Source organism: Euphorbia lathyris, chromosome 3 (genome assembly GCF_963576675.1).
Source record: "Euphorbia lathyris chromosome 3, ddEupLath1.1, whole genome shotgun sequence".
NCBI lineage: Eukaryota > Viridiplantae > Streptophyta > Magnoliopsida > Malpighiales > Euphorbiaceae > Euphorbia > Euphorbia lathyris.
The window spans coordinates 54,493,956-54,510,358 of NC_088912.1; the positions used below are offsets into that span (position 1 = coordinate 54,493,956).

Genomic DNA, 16,403 nt, shown 5'->3' on the forward strand with positions numbered 1-16,403 from the left:
TGTATGCTCATCTTTTGCTATGTATGCTGACTACTTCACTTAAATACAATACTTGCATCTTTTATCCTAACTTGAGTTATTTCATATGATGCTGAGTATTATGTTATTATGTATCTTCAATTACATCAACTGTGTTTACTGTCTATAATACTTGTTGATTGTATCCCATGCTGATCATATGTTTGACATTGTCTTGTATGTTTATAAAACACTGTCTCATAAGACCCATTGAACAAAATGATTACTCAGTGCTCTCTGAATGTTACACCTTCCGCTTAATACTGAGTAAAATAGAATATGTTCCATGAGCTGACCTATATCTGAAAACTGACCTTAGACTTACTCGATTAAACCTTAAAATGTTTAGAGTTAAAACTAAGTCAGTAGCTCAACCCTGACGGGGGAGTTTGCTAAGTAATAATAGGTCAACTATCATGGGGGAGCTCAACACTGAGTTCCTCGCTGAATAGTTTTGCCAACATCAAAATGGGGGAGTTTGTTGAAACACCTTTCCACATGATTTTGATTTGATAAAATTATTTAAGTAAAATTAAATATATTCTAAACACACTAAGTTTAAATGCTTTGATTTATTATACTAATGTGTTTGTTCAATGTTGAGTTAAAATTATTTATAAGACATAAAGAGTAAAAGGCCAAAGCCCAATACGGAAGTCAAAGCCCAAGTCAAACAGATCAAGACAACTCGGCCCACGTGTGCAAAACGCTATCGTTATGATCAAAATGCAACTCAGCAAGAGAAGGATCTAGAAGACCTTCGTTGAACAACTTCGGAGTGAAGCCGCTGAGTTGAATCGACAAAGAGTACAAGACAGCAGCTGAGCAAGAACAACTTCCAGACAAAGTATTTCCACTTTGGGTAAAGTTCAGAAGACACAGAACGCTGTCTAGTTGACTTTACCATAAATGGAGAGACATTCTGCCGAGCTGACTAAAAGCTGCTCAACACTGACCGAGGACAGAAGATACTCAAATCTGATTGGCCGAGAGCTCTGAGCAAAACTGAGTGACAACGACAGGAAGCCGTTTCCCTCCAACGGTTATTTCGAAATTCGAAATGACCGATGTCTCAGACGTCTCTATAAATAGAGCCCTTCAGTTGCTTTATTCAACACAGAACTTTCATCAAGCCATTACGCTGACCAAAATTCTACGCAAAGTTCTGCAAGAAAAAGCAAAGCAAATTCTTACACCAAATTCTATATCTTTTGTGTAAAAGTCTAGAGTGATTATTCAATCATCTAAAGTGTCTTAGTAATTGTTGTTTAGGACAAATCGTTATCATTTCTAGAGATTAGAAAGGAGAGGCTGAGTACTCGGTTATAGTACTGAGCGAGAGTTTAGGAGTGAGTAGAGGTATAGAGGAAGGTACTCTTGTTATACTCAGCTTCTAAGTTGTAAAAGGTTTGATGCTCTACCGTTAAAGAGCTCAGTAGAGAATTCGAAATCTCGGAACGTGTTCCGGGGACAGGACGTAGGCTTGGAGGCCGAACCTGGATAAATCTGCTGAGTAATATCTTTCTAACCTTAAACTCCTTAATATATATATTGCTTGCTTAAACAAAACTGACCAAGTAAAGAGGTCACGCTGAGTTGTGTGTATTGAGTATTTGAGTTCAGGAATAGACTCAAAGTGCTATCTCCTGACTCAACGAAAGAAGCTGACTTAGTCACCAGTTGACTAAGCTAGTGTCTTATTGACTCAGCGCGCTGTGTAATCCTTTTTCAAAGAAAAAGAAGCCAGCCTTAACGTACTTAAATTTTAAATAGTTCATATCCCCCCCTTGGAACTAACTTGTTACATTATAAGGGACCAACACAAACTCCCTAAACCCATACATAGGATTTAATCAAAGGATTCCTCAGCCTAGATTGTGCCATCCATAAATCCACCTTCTACCCTATTAATTGTTCGCTTTATTTTGTTATCTTTATTGCTTTCAATTAGTTAATTAGTTCACAAAAAACCCAAACATTTATCCAACCCTCTAAACAATTAGGTCAGACTAGGTAGATTTGCTAGTTATAACAAATAGTCTTTGTGGTTCGATCTCGTGCTTAGCACAATATTACTTGTTGCGATAGGATACACTTGTCCTATTAAATGCTATATACTTTACGAGCATCAAAGACTTAAAAGAGAAGACGTCACATACCTCGAGCGGTGTGTCCCCGACACCTGTCAATCGGTGAATGGCATAGGACAGAGCAACCATCAATATGTCGCCTATTGATGGCACACCAGGAAGATTAAAAGCCCTAAAGGACTTTAGCGCCACTTTAAGGGGGGCTTCTGATAACATCCAGATATTATTTACGGGACCAAAAGAGTAATTGACCAAACGACAACGTATAAAAACGATCGTAAAAGCTATGACGTATCAAGTAAGCTACATGGATGGCAGATCACATGGATTCCTCCATACGCCATCAATAGTCAAACACTTGGGAGACCTGCCATCTCGCCTCGATACGCCCCCGGAACGGCTGAGCCAATTCCCCATAAAGGCAACTAATAACCCATTAATGAGCTAATGGTCATACTTGAATAAGATCAGTAACCGCCATTAATGAGGCATTAATAGAGACTTTCTAGTTACCGAAAGTTACAACTACATGACTATAAATAACTTGCCTCCCAAGCTATTGAGGTACACATTCACGCTCTCCTTAAACCCCACTTCGTGCTTACAGCTTATTCTTCTATACTATATTGACTTTAGCATCGGAGCTTCCCCTCGCCGATCCCAACGGCGCCCCACAGGGAAGAGCGTTGATCAAGAAAGAATTCACCACCAGTCATCAATATTTTTGTGTGTTTAGGTGAAATTCCTTTTATTTTAATTATACTTTGTCAAAAATTGCTTTTAATTTGTTGATAATATACATTTTAATAATTTCAATAATATAAATTAATTTTTTATTTTGATGGATTGTTTATTGATAGTGTTTTATATTTTATTTACTTATTAAATATATTACTATCATTATTAATTAATAAATTTTGATTTTAAAATTTGAACCGTGATGATTTTGAATTGGTGACATTGGGATTCCTATAATATATTGGAGGGAAAATTATAAAATTAGGTCAAATGGGAGACTCATTTATATATTTAACCTATTTACTCAACCTACTACATATCTAGACTATTTTTGTATGATTTTTCCAAAATACCCCAACCTTTCATCTCCCCCCTTCCCTTTCTCTTCTGTGGCGTACGGTTTCTCTTCCACAGAGATTTCCAAACTTTGATGTTCCTCTCTTCCTTTATATTACGAAATCTGCACCATGTTCTTCATCACCATGTCTTTCTCTTTTTACTCTCTTCATCTCTTGATTCTTCATCTTCCTATTGCTAGAAAATTAAGTCATGGTTCTTCATGTTCCTATTTCTGCTCGTCTTTTGGTTTCTTTCTCCTTGTGCGGATCGAAGAAATCGTTATTTTCATCGTTTTTTGCGTTTATCATATGGTTATTGAAGATTTTAATGGTAAAAGGCGGAAAAATGTAAGTAATCTACTGTTTTCTCTTCGTTTTTTTTCCAGAAAATCACTTTACGTAATCTGGTTTTGTGAAGGTCTACAGGGAGCAAAAGCCTAAAACGGACGATTTTACTTCGCGAAAACGAATTACGCGAAGAGAAATGTTCATGATTTTTACCTTCACATACTTCGCGTAATCTGTTTTCGCGAAGTAAAATCGTCACATTTCTCCTCGCAGACTTCACGAAATCCTCTTTTTGCAAAGTAAAAACATCATCTCATCTCTCTTGCACAGTTCTATTCGTAGACTTCGCAAAACCCTATTTTCGCGAAGCCAAATCGTCATTTTTCTTCCTAAACGATTAAATTTTTCTAAAGGTGGTTGAATACATAACATCCCTTTCAAGAAGACGGTGTACTGGGATGCAGATGAGAAATTGGATTCTCTTCTGATACAGAGAGAAATTTCCGTTAAGATTCGTCAAATTGACTTTGAAATGAGTTGAATGCGTAAAACACATTTTTTCTCTTTGCAGACTTCGCATATGGCGAAATTTTCGAATTAAAATCATCTACTGAACCAAACATTATATTCGCAGACTGAAATCTGTGAAGTCAGACGGAAGGGAGAAAGAAGAAAAACTAAAAAATTTCTAAGTGTTATATATATATTAAAGGTATTTTGAGAAAATAATATAAAAAATAATCTAGATATATGGTAGATTGAATAAATGAGTTAAATATGTGAATGAGTATATTCTACCAATTTTACAATTTTTCCTGTATTGAAACTCACAAAGAGGCAAAATTGAAGCTTACCACATAAGAATCAATCTATGTCCCCCTCTCTCACGCAAGGTATCATTTTTGTAAAAAGGAAAATGGGATTATTTAAAAGAGGAAAGTGTCTCTCTTTTTAAGAAAATTGTTGCTCAAACATTCTTGGTAGCCTAGCCTAGGGTTTCAAGATCCACCATTGCCTCTTTCTTTGTATGTTCTTCGTCCATCATTTTTTCTTTACATTCTTTATTTATCTGCTTTTATTTCGTTTCTGATGTACATTGCTCTATCCCCGCATCAGTTTTTCTGTTACGTTGAACGATTTCTTTTATAGATTAGAGAATTTTGGAAATAGATGCTTTGAGACTTGAATTCCACTAGCTAGATGGTATGATATCCGAGTGCTGCATTATATCATATCATATCAATGATATTGCTGCTATGCTATTAATTAATTTTTAGAGATTTTGTTGCTTGGGAAAATGCCTTCAACTTCAACCAACGCTAATGAACCCCCTTCCCTTCTCTCAATTGCTCGCTCAATTTTTAGTTCTAGGCCTAGGCGTGACAAAGTTAATTCTATGGAGGGTAGCCGTGAAACCAGTGGCGGCTATGATTTGCAACTTGAATCATTCCAAAAACAGGTCACTGACCAACTTCACGATTTATCAGTCGTTAGCTCTGATGAATTGCTCTCTATTGAGTGGACAATCAAGCTTTTAGATGCCTATATTTTCTTCCAAGAAGAATTCAGACTCATCTTGCTGAAGAACAAATCCCAAATCTTGAGACCCCCTTTAAATCATTTGGTTGGTGAATTCTTTGACAGGAGTCTCAAGGCCCTAGATATATGTAATGCAACTCGTGATGGGATTGAAACAATGCGTACGTGGCAGAAGCATATGGATATTGTATTGTCTGCCTTGGGTTCTCGCCGGAGAGAAGTAAGCAAAGCCCAAATCCTTCGTGCAAGAAAAGCATTGATGGATTTGACACTCGCAATGGTTGATGAAAAGCAATCTGATTCAGTTCTTTCTCGCGGATATCGATCTTTTGGGAGGAACAACAGAAGTAAAGATTCTCATCAACAAGCATCTAGGCACTCTCGTTCTCTGTCATGGAGTGTGTCTAGAACTTGGTCTGCTTCCAAACAACTTCACTCAATTGCAAACAATTTGGTACCTCCTCGGGAAAATGAGATTGTAGCAACAAATGGGATTGCACTTACCCTTTTTACAGTAAGTTGTGTGCTGATTTTTGTTTTGTGGACTCTTGTTGCTACAATTCCTTGCCAAGACAGGGGGCTTTATCTTCAGTTCTCGTTCCCACGCAATCTGACATGGGGTGTAAAACTTGTCTCACTCCATGAAAGGATTGTTGCAGAATCAAAGAAAAGGAATCACCAAAGTTCAAGTGGGTTGCTAAAGGAAATCTGTCTAATAGAGAAATGTGCAAGTCATATGGCAGACTTGGTTGATCACCAGTTTCCATTATCGGAGGAAACGAAAATGGAATTGGAACAGAGAAGGGAAGAGTTGGCATCAGTTAGTGAAGAGTTTAGCAATGGTTTGGATCCATTGCAACGGCAAGTGAGGGAGGTTTTCCAGAGGATAATAGGTTGTCGAAACGAGGGACTTGAAGTCTTGGAAGGGGCAGGGAATAATGTTGATCGCTGAAGTGAGTAAATTGATGATGAGCAGCAAATGTAAAAACTGAGGGATTCTGCTTCAAGTTTTTGTTTGAGATGGCGAGCTGCATTATCTCTTTACATTCTGCAAAAGAGCATGATTGGTAGATGCATTGGATTTGATGTTGTTCCTTGCTCTTGTTGTAGATTTGATTTGTGGTATATCACTTGATTAATTTACCCATATCTGCTTTTATATAGTTATATTACTGTAAAGGAATTTTTTTTTAGTAAAAACGAGAATTTAAATATCTAAATGCACACCTCTTTTGTGGTAAATTTTCTGTTTCCAGGCTCACTCTATTATTATCAGAGGCTTCGGAGAGCATTTGAGTATAATGGTTGGAATGCTGATATTTGATTGCAGTTGTAGCAATGGAAACAGCCGGGCTTGGTTGCTGCTTTGTTATGCTAAAAGCTTGCATATTCTATTATGTTAATTTTTATTGGCAGGCATTACTTTTTATTTTTTTATTTTTTTTATCTATTTGCACAAATCTACTTAAACTTTTAAATGCATGCATGGAAGGTATTATACCATTGAGAACAGTTTTCATATGATGACAAAAACAAAAAGAGCAGAATCAGTGACATTGAAAATCTTAGTAGTCATTTGAGACAACAATACCTTCAACTGTTGATAAATCAGGGTATTAGCTAAACAAGAACAGTTTCAGTCACAGAAATGGCTGTGAATTCATGTAAATAAGTTGGGAAATACTGGAGTAGAGCTTTGTATGGGTTCATTCTTCTTTTGGTTCCTAAATCAATCTAGGGAATAACCTTCCTAAAAGTACAAATTCCTTTTGGTTCCTAAATATTTAATATACAAATTTCCCTAATCATTTTGTCTTATTATACAATTCATGTACACCAATCTCTCCACTTTCATATAGCTAGCTAGCTCTATAAATATGAACATCGAATTTGTGGCCCTTCCTATGGTACATACAGTTGTTGCTGTTGCTCATATTATCAATCTATCTTTCAGAAAAGCGACTAGGATTTTCTGTCATTTAAAGCCATTGATTTCCGGTGGCAAACAGCTCTGCAGCTTTGCCTGTGAATGTTGTCATTGCCATTCTTGTGAGAATCGATGTCAGAAACCCATTAATTTTTTGGATCAAAATTTTGTGTTTGGATTCACCAGCTCTTGAAGTCCAAGTAGATTTTCCATCCTCATAATTGGGTATGCCAAATTATACAACAAAGGAGAGATGAAGGGTTCTGGTAGAGTCATCGAAAGAGCTCCGGGAAAGATCGCATTATAAACCTTGCAAAAATGTCAGATTCTAGGAATTCAACATGAGCAGCTCTCCCGATTAAGGTGTTAAGATTCCTCCCCTGAGAAGAGATATCAAAGTTGACATCACACCGCATGAATACTCGATGCTCAGTGGAAGGGGTCTGCATCTGGGACAAGCAAGCATTCAGCATCTCCCAGAAGATTTTCCCCCTTTTTGTGTAGTCCAAAAGAGACGCAGAGCACATTTCAATTCTTGCGGAATGATATGGAACATAACCATCCTGAGACCATGTAAAAAGAAAAATCAATTCAAAGTTAATAGAATCCATACATGGCGGGTACACTTTTCTTGGATCTAATCTACCAACTGCATGAACTAATAAGTTAAATCTAGATCTATTTCGAAACCTAAATATTGTGCTACAGAATACACACATGGTGCTATGTCCTTCGAAAGCCCTCTAGAAGATATGGGTATCAATTCCTATTGCAAATAATTATGCATTTCATCAAAGGACATAGCATATTGAGTTGAGGAAAATTTTTTTTGTGGAATGCAATCACAAATACTAGCAATTTTGGCGTTCTGTACACAACATAACGTACCAACACATTTTCCAAAATGTGATTTTCTTTTTCGCGAGGCTAAGTAGAAATCTTCTATTAATAGACATCTATGTTTCAGCTCAAGGGGTAGAGTTAGCAAAGTCGTGTATTTAACAAAAATATAATCTGTCCAAATAATCTTTCCTTTAATAAATAGATAGAATTCTCCTAGGTTGTAAAATATAGGTTTCAATGTGTAATCAAATAACCCTTTTGTAAACTCTATTACCTAGTTTCCCATGATCATAAAAAAAAAAAAAAAGATCTACCAATAAAGCTTGGTTTTAGTAGTGGCTTCTTAAACTAGGTTTTGATTTTGATTCCTAGCATATGCAAAAGCTTCAATTAGGTGAACGGGGTGCATGAGCAATTTTGAACCAATTAACCGCATCTACTTACCAAAAGGGACAAGAAAATTCATCTTCCAGGAAGAAATGCATTATGGCATATTCTTTGCCATCAAAATGATTAAAAACAAGAGTATGAAGACCGGTCAAATTCAATTATACAATAGGGAACTATGGTAGAGAGGATAGGGATTCTAATCTCTATTTACCTCCCCTTTTACTTCCCCATTTCCATACTAAAATAATCCTCACTATGCCCACTCTTCTCTCCCTGCAATGACTTCAAATGTTTCATAACTTTTCTTTTTTCCAAATACTTGTCTTTCTAGATTTCCCAGTATGGGAACTGAGTGGTAAACTCTATATCTTTGGGTTGTTATGTTCAGAATTCTATTCTCTCCATTAATTAACCAAAACAAAGATAGGAAAAAGGTTTTTTTTTTCTTTTCAATTCTCAGATCTTACTCTGCTTGAACATGGACTTTGAAAACAAGCCAACAAAATCAAAATTTCATTATGGTGCTGTGCCTTCTGCACAGCCAAACAAGACCAAAATTTTAACTCATAGATCCTTTTGTAATCAGATGACACGTGAGCTTTCCAAGTAAAATATATGGTTCTGATGGCTCTGTTGTAGGTAGCCAGATGAAAATAATTGCAATGCTTTTCCTCAACAACTCCTAGAAAAGAAAATATTTGTGACAAATGAAGCAAACCTGCGGAGAAGATACCAGGACCACATTCTTGAAGTTCTCTAGTGTCTTCTGCTGAAATAAAGGAAAAGCAGAACATTAATACTTCAGACAACAAATATACAACTTATTCCTTTGAAGCATATTGCACCAAAGTCGACGAGTCTTTCTCATCTCACAATCACAAGTAATTGACACATCAAAGTGTGAAATGCATAAAATCAGAAGAACTGAAAGTCTTTTATGTACCTTACAGAGTTTGTACAAGAATGTGTTTGTAAGATCTGGATCATCTGAGAAAGTAAGCTGATGAATGCACTGTGTGCCCTTAAGCTTCTTCAAGAGCCATAGCCCAGAGTTAAATAATGAGTTTGAACTGTACATATACCCCAGGTGCGGACCAGATAAAGAAACATAAGTATGCAAGTATCTCATGTATGGTTCCATGATGCTCTCTGCCAACCAAACCACAGATCTAGCAATTAATTACAGCAAATGCAATGAAGAATCCATGTTAGTCATATTTATGTTCATGTACCTGCCAACGCAGCTCTTATGATGATGTTGCCAATGGAATGCCCAACAAAGCTAAGCTTGATATTTCTTAAGTTTCCAGTCCTTGAGGCTTTATCCATTTTCTTTTTTGTGAAAGCTACCACTTCTTCAGCCAACCTCAGCCCCATCTCCCTGAAGTCCCCATCTGTTTTCTCTTCATTTGCCTCTGACATAAGGAACTCTATCTTGGGATCTATCAAAAGCCATTGATTCCGAACTAGCCGTAAATCCAGGTGATGACCCTGCATGTTTGATATGCCAATTATAATAGTCCATTAACTTTCTTTATTGGATCATGATGCCATCACAACATTACATCAAAGAAGTCCTCAATCTATTATTAGGTCAGTTAATGCAGTTGACTGCAACATATTTAGAAATGGCAACCTGCATCTTACTTTAGTACCAAAGCAGTAAAAGAATGAAACACCTTGGACTGAAGCTGAGCAATTTAGGGCTCTAGAAGTATGTCATATATGCTACTTATTTTATTGTATTATTTTTTGTTACCAACTTTTCCTGCTTTCTCTTGGTAGAAGGCCGTGTCCTGTTTTTCCAACCTATTCACATTTCAATTCGAAGAAAACTAGTCCTTACACTTACTACTTATCTACCGAAGTACCAAAAGAAACAAAACCAAAAGAAGAAAAGGAACACAAAACAAATGAAGGAATATAATAAATTTAATTAACAGCTCTGGCACAGGTGATGTACCTGAAACCCATGTACAAAGACAACTATTTTGAGAACACGTCCATTCCTTTTCAAGCTAGAACCCATTGCTATTTTCTCTGATTCAAATTTAGCTGCACAACTTATTGTCAGCATGTCTTTTGGGTCCAAAGAGCTGATGAATGAATTTCCATTTTGGGCATGCAATGGCGCATCGAGAACATGCTCCACAATAATGATAGGAATACGCAAAGGATCTCCAAATATATGCATGTCTTGAAGCGACCGATTGTTGATCTGCGTGGAACCATTGAATTTCGTGAACTCACACATACACAGAAGTTGTACTAAGACTGTATAAAAGAAAAAAAAACATTCTCTCTTGCTCTCTCACTATATATATATATATATATATATATATATATATATATATATATATATATATAACTAACCCTCATTTGTGCAATACTTTGCCGATGTAGTTCAGCACGCATGGTTGCACTCTGGATAGGCTGTATAAATTAGAAAAAGATGCACATTATAACAGAGCCTTTTATGTTTGGTTAGACACTTGATTAAAACTTGATAAAAGCTTATAGGTAACCCGTACACAATCATTGCAATGACACCTAATACAACTAAATTGAATAACTTCCAGTATGGCTATAGAAAAGCAGAAAGTAACTATCAAACTGTCCCCTAGATTAAGAAGATAAGATATAAGATGACTATGGGCTCCTTCATGTAAAATGGAAGCAGGCCCTTCTTTTTTACCCAGATATTTGAGATCTTTTGGCCATAGTGGGTTGACCCAAACTACGGTCTACTGAAATTAAAAATATACTATAATTATTAATTTAATATGCCGCACATTATTATTTCACAATATGTAGAACTTACTTTACCGTGTAGAGTATATCATTGTACCAAGTTCAGCACAGCCTTACTAACTTTTATTATAAATGTCATGAATTTTGACCTCCCATTTGAAAACTCATGCTTGAATTCATAAGGAATTATCTAATAATAATTAACAATGTTAATTGTTGTAAGCAACAACAAAAAAAAAACGATGCAAATAGATGAGTAATTATAATAATTACATCATCGGAGAACTTCCATAAACTCAATGTTTTTCCATGGAGACTACCGGATGAAGAACCATCAACCCTGCTGTTCACATAATTAAGAGGCTTCTCAACCTTAGAGTATACCATCCATATTGACCATTCAGCTCGTCGATCATCAGCCCAAGCATCATGAAGAAATTCCAAAATCTTCAGTTTGTTAGCCCTTCATTTGCGCAAAATATACACAAAGGAATTAAGCACCATCTAGAAGAAGAATATCTAAAGATTTTGAAGCCACATTAAGAACTATAGAAAATTCAGACAAACAAGCCAGACAGACGGCTCAATGAACATACAATTGAAAATGCTATTGACCCTCACACCACGCAAATAAGGGAAGCTTCTTTGTAGTTTCCTCTATGGAATAAATGGAATTTATTATGAGTTATTCCAAGGGCATTAGTTCATTCCTACGACACATTCTCTTTATGATTAAGATAAGGAAGGCAAATAATCTTTTATGATATGTAGAAACAAACACATACAGGTAAAGACAAGACATAAATAAAGCAAAAAAATATTAGCAAGAAACTCATGGAATTAACCTTTCCTGGCCGGCTCAAGAAAAAAAATGGGACAATAAAACATACTTGACTTTAAGAATTCAACTTTTTTCAATTATCTAGGCATCTTTGGTTGAGATAATGAAATAACATATATATGAATCTCAATTAAGTTTCCACTTTAGTTCTTTATCTATTTGCTCAATGCAAGCCATATACAGTTTTTTACATGAAGCATGGATCCTTGTCTCTTCTCATCAAAAAGCTCATTCATACTTTATATATGTTTTTCACCATTATTGCCAGATTGATGAGCATATAGACTGACTTTTATTTTCTATGCTATGGTAAATCTTAAGGTGAGAAACATAAGGCTTAATAGTTTTTTTTTTTTTTTCATCTCTGACATCTACAATTTAACAAATAATCTTTATACCTTCATCCTCAACAACACATCCAAGTTGGCTCTGAAAAAAATGAAATATTGATGCCTACTTGTAAATATTATTATTAATTGTAAGATGTATTACATTTAAAATATATATATATATTAAAAGATCACCGAAATTAGTGAAAAAGAAATACCTGTGAAACATTAAAAAGGTGTTCCATAAATGCAAAATTTGGTCACCCAACAAATGCATAGAGTTCACTAGTTCATCCCAAGATAACGAGTAGAGCAAAGCATCATTTTGAAGCACAGTCGTACCATTTGTCTTCTGTTAAATACAAATGCAATATCAAGTAAATGAAAACTATAGCAACTTCATGACAACAGAAGCTAAAGAAAACAAAACGAATCTTTGATTCACATAAGAAGATTAAGCACCTTAACATCATTTTGTGACCTGTCTGAATTTTGTGGAACTTCCTCTTCACCACCAAAATTTGATCGTACTATGAAACCAAACTTAGCATCATCCAGATTATAAACAAAATTATTCAAGTCAATTGACTGGTCAATAGCCTTGCCAATCTTTTGCAAGTCATGAAGAAGTATATCTCTTGCAGCCAGTAATTCTTTAATGACCATGACTTGTTTAGAATCTACAGAACCCACTTGACCTGTATCCTGCCACTCACATGTATAGCGTCCGTATGTGAAATGAAGAGACTTTGAAAAACGTGTTACGAGCAAACAACAAAGAGCAATAATATGCATGGTCTTGTAGCTACGTTTATGATCGCTCGTTTTCCAAGTTACATGAAAAGTGGTGCACATATATCTAATCAAATTCATGTCATAAACACAATAAGCAAGTCCATGTCTTAACCTTTGTACAAAGGAATAATTATTAGTTTTATTAGTGTTATATTCAATATAAAATTTGTTTTTCCATTAAGGCTGCAAGTCTTTCCAGATCTCTCATACATCCTTGTTCATTACTTTCGGATAATATTAACTCCCCTTATCTCACTCGAGAATCATTCAACAACATGCAGCAAAGATATGGCTGTAGAAATTTAAATATAAGTTGCACAAGCCAAATGACAAAAAAAAAAAAAAAAAAAACAGTTGTAAATAGCACTTGTGAGGAAATAGAACAGGGTTCAATTTTCATAAAATTAATTCTAGAGTCTCTTAATGAGCCCTAACTGCTGTTCAAAATAGGTGGACTAGGAAGATTGCTAAAGCTAATATTCCTAGAGACTTAAGGGTACAAGGCCCATAACTAGATCCCAAACACGTGCTGGTAATAAAAGACAACACATCTGCCATCCTGACAACATTATCTGCTTTAGAAAATCAACCACAAAAATTTCAATACCTTTATTGTGGGCATAGAAGAAGCTTTCAACATAGTGATATGTATACTAGTATCAACAAGGACCGCATGGGAAGTATCAAAATGTACAGGGCAATAAGAATGCAACCCGAGAAGAGCTTTAGGGGGAATCCTAAATTCATGGACTGCCGCAGGACATGCATTCAAAGAAGCCAGCAACTCAGACCTGGAAATAGGACATGTAGTGGTTGCAATGGTTTCAAACAAGCCATACAAGTATCTAATTTAAATTTACAGTATCATGCTTGAAAAACATAAATTAAGAAATAAAAAAAATAAAACTAAGAAAATCACAAAGATACCAAAGTTCAAACACAAAATTGCAAAGCAAGCTAACCCGTTCTCCAAAGTGGGGCTAAACAGTAGCTCAAACTTCAAAATAACAGCAGAAGTTGGTGGACCCTGAAAAACAAGTTATAACATTGAACGAGATGTTTAGAAGCAAGATCATGTTTTAGAGTTCAATGAGGCTTGAAATAGGAACTCAAGGGATCCATGTCTGAAAATAAAATTTTGAGGGTAATAGAAATTCTCGAGCTCAATACAGCAAATGGAATAGTATAGGGGCTTAATAATAGATATTTTCTTGATAATAATGTAGGGACAAAACTCCACTTTGTTGTGATTAGCTCTGCATAATATATTATATAGTATAACATTCTCCAATTATTGACAAACTTCATCCAATGACAATATTTTTCTTTTTCTTTTCCTTCTCCATGAAGGCAAGAATTAAAAGATCCAAGCTCTTGCGGAAGTGCCAATCAACCTAGGAGATCTAGCCTTGGCCAAACTGTGTAAGGTATATGATCATTCATATGCTAGAAGTCTACAACGCAACCCAAGCTAAAGCCATAGTGAAGTTGAGCCATTCTGACAAAAAATTCATGAGTTGCATTTTCCACCAACAAAATCAAAAGAAACAAGAGAATCCTACCTCATTTGTATGGAGGGAAAGGACAAAAGAGACCATAATCGAGAGATAAACATCCTGCTTTGCATATTTGATCATAAAAGGCTGTGTTGAAAAACTGTTTTCCACATCATCAATCCTCCAAACTCCATATGCACCTTCAAAGCCCTGTATATGTGTTGCAGCTTAAAAACAAAACATAGGCAACAGTCAGCTTCTAGTTAATCTGATGAATAAAAAATAGGGTGAATAATTTAAACCTCTGTGAGGTTTGGTCAAATGCACTAGTAGGTCCTCATAAGCTAATTTTAACATCTCTATTTTGTATTTGAATTCCGTTCAACTCTAACGCCCTCTGTTCAGTTTTTGAAATTGTGTTATTTGATCAAATGAAGTCAAAACACATGTGAAAATGGATAATGTGCATTCAAACTTGATAACACTAAATGCACATTACCCTTCACATGAGTTTTATCTCATTTGACCAAATAAAGCAGCTTTTAAGAGTTGGAAGGAACCAAAATACCAATGTGTTAAAATTAGTTTCTGAAAATCTACGTATACTAGTGCATTTAAAAAAGTCCGAGGTTTGAAAAATATTTGTGAGAAAAAAACATGACAAAAACAAGAAGATAAAAAATGAGGCGAACAGATCCATACTAAATGGAAACTGAGACATATGTGTTGAACTGAATAAGAAGCAAATCAGAGGAAGGAATAGAGAAATACCTTCATATTGTACAACCCGAGCAGGAGTCCCTATTGAGTCGAGCTCATTATCCTCCAACCTCATAGATATCTTAATCTGATACCATCTGCATTATTGATTAAATAAAAAAAAGGTTAATAAATATTCATCTGCAAATCAAAAGCCAAAAATTAAAGAAAAAGGAAAGATTACCCTTGTTGGAAAAGATCAAGGTTATGAAACCTATGAATGTAAATAGCAACTTCATGGAGAGTTCCAGAGAGAGGCGAAACAGCGGTGGAGAAGCTGTGGTGGTTAGAAGAATTAGTGAGAGTCTTGGATGACCAGCTTCTCTGGTTACGACCCATTAACCATCTTAGTCTCCTAATCATATCTGATTAACAGTTTCTTCTCCACAATTATCAATTCTTCTCTTCTCATATCTCATTTACTCACTCTCTTTAATTTCATTTCATTCAGAGTTCACATCTACAGATCAAACCTCGGACATGAAAAAGGATGAACAGTATGCTCTACAGAAGAAGTCAAAGTGAAAAAGAGGCAACTGTAGAAAGTTGGACTCTGGGTGGACTCGACTCGAGAGATAAACAGAAAGGGTAATAATGGCGTCAACAGACCAAAAACGGACTATCCGTCGTCGTTTCTTTCGCTCTAAGTGTAATGTAACAATATTCTCCCTCTTCATATTTTTATTCAATAAATCAAGTGATGCCTTCGTTATTTTTTAAGAAAATGGATTGATTTTTTTTTCTTTTAATTAATCGGAGTTTCTTTCTCAATAACAATTTATTTTCGAGAAGAATATGTAAATCAAGGCTCTGTTTTTTTTTACTAAAATTAAAATTAAAGTAAACGGAACTGAACTAATTGAAATAATAATAATATATAATTCTTTAAGAATAGTAATTATTAAGATAAAAAGTTTATAAAAATAATAATAGTTTCAATAATAATAATAATAAAAATAATCATAATAAATAATTATAATTATAATAAGTAATGATAAATTACTGACCTGAACTGATTAATGAACTGAACTGAACTGAATTGAATATTATTGAACTGAATTGAATGCTACTAAATTGAACTGAAATTACTTTTTTTTTTTTGTAAGAAAGGAAAGGAAAAACAAACAACCAAAAGCCTACACCGGGATCAGTCTGGGAAGGCTGACCCCAACCCTATCCTCTAGGAGAGAAGACAAAAGAAAAGAAGGAGGAACAGAGAGGGTAGAAACACCTAACATTCCCCCATGCCCAGCAGCTGCTA

General features: G+C 35.3%; 1 protein-coding gene across 4 annotated transcripts; it reads right to left on the minus strand.

Annotated features, from left to right (window-relative positions):
- Positions 1-6,532: 6,532 nt before the first annotated feature.
- LOC136222195 (uncharacterized) lies at positions 6,533-15,763 on the minus strand. Of its 4 annotated transcripts, none has more exons than XM_066009730.1 (14): positions 15,327-15,763; positions 15,155-15,240; positions 14,450-14,610; positions 13,850-13,914; positions 13,495-13,678; positions 12,555-12,797; positions 12,311-12,444; positions 11,307-11,385; positions 10,545-10,604; positions 10,135-10,389; positions 9,404-9,662; positions 9,115-9,320; positions 8,890-8,940; positions 6,533-7,501 (listed from the first exon to the last, which is right to left on the minus strand). In XM_066009730.1, exons 1-14 carry the CDS (start codon positions 15,503-15,505, stop codon positions 7,211-7,213), a joined length of 2,253 nt encoding a protein of 750 aa, XP_065865802.1. In that variant the 5' UTR covers positions 15,506-15,763; the 3' UTR covers positions 6,533-7,210. The 4 variants fall into 4 exon arrangements, with proteins under 4 accessions (XP_065865802.1, XP_065865800.1, XP_065865799.1 ...); XM_066009728.1 differs by having other exon boundaries at positions 8,890-8,937; positions 11,196-11,385; XM_066009727.1 differs by having other exon boundaries at positions 11,196-11,385; positions 15,327-15,762.
- Positions 15,764-16,403: the final 640 nt, after the last annotated feature.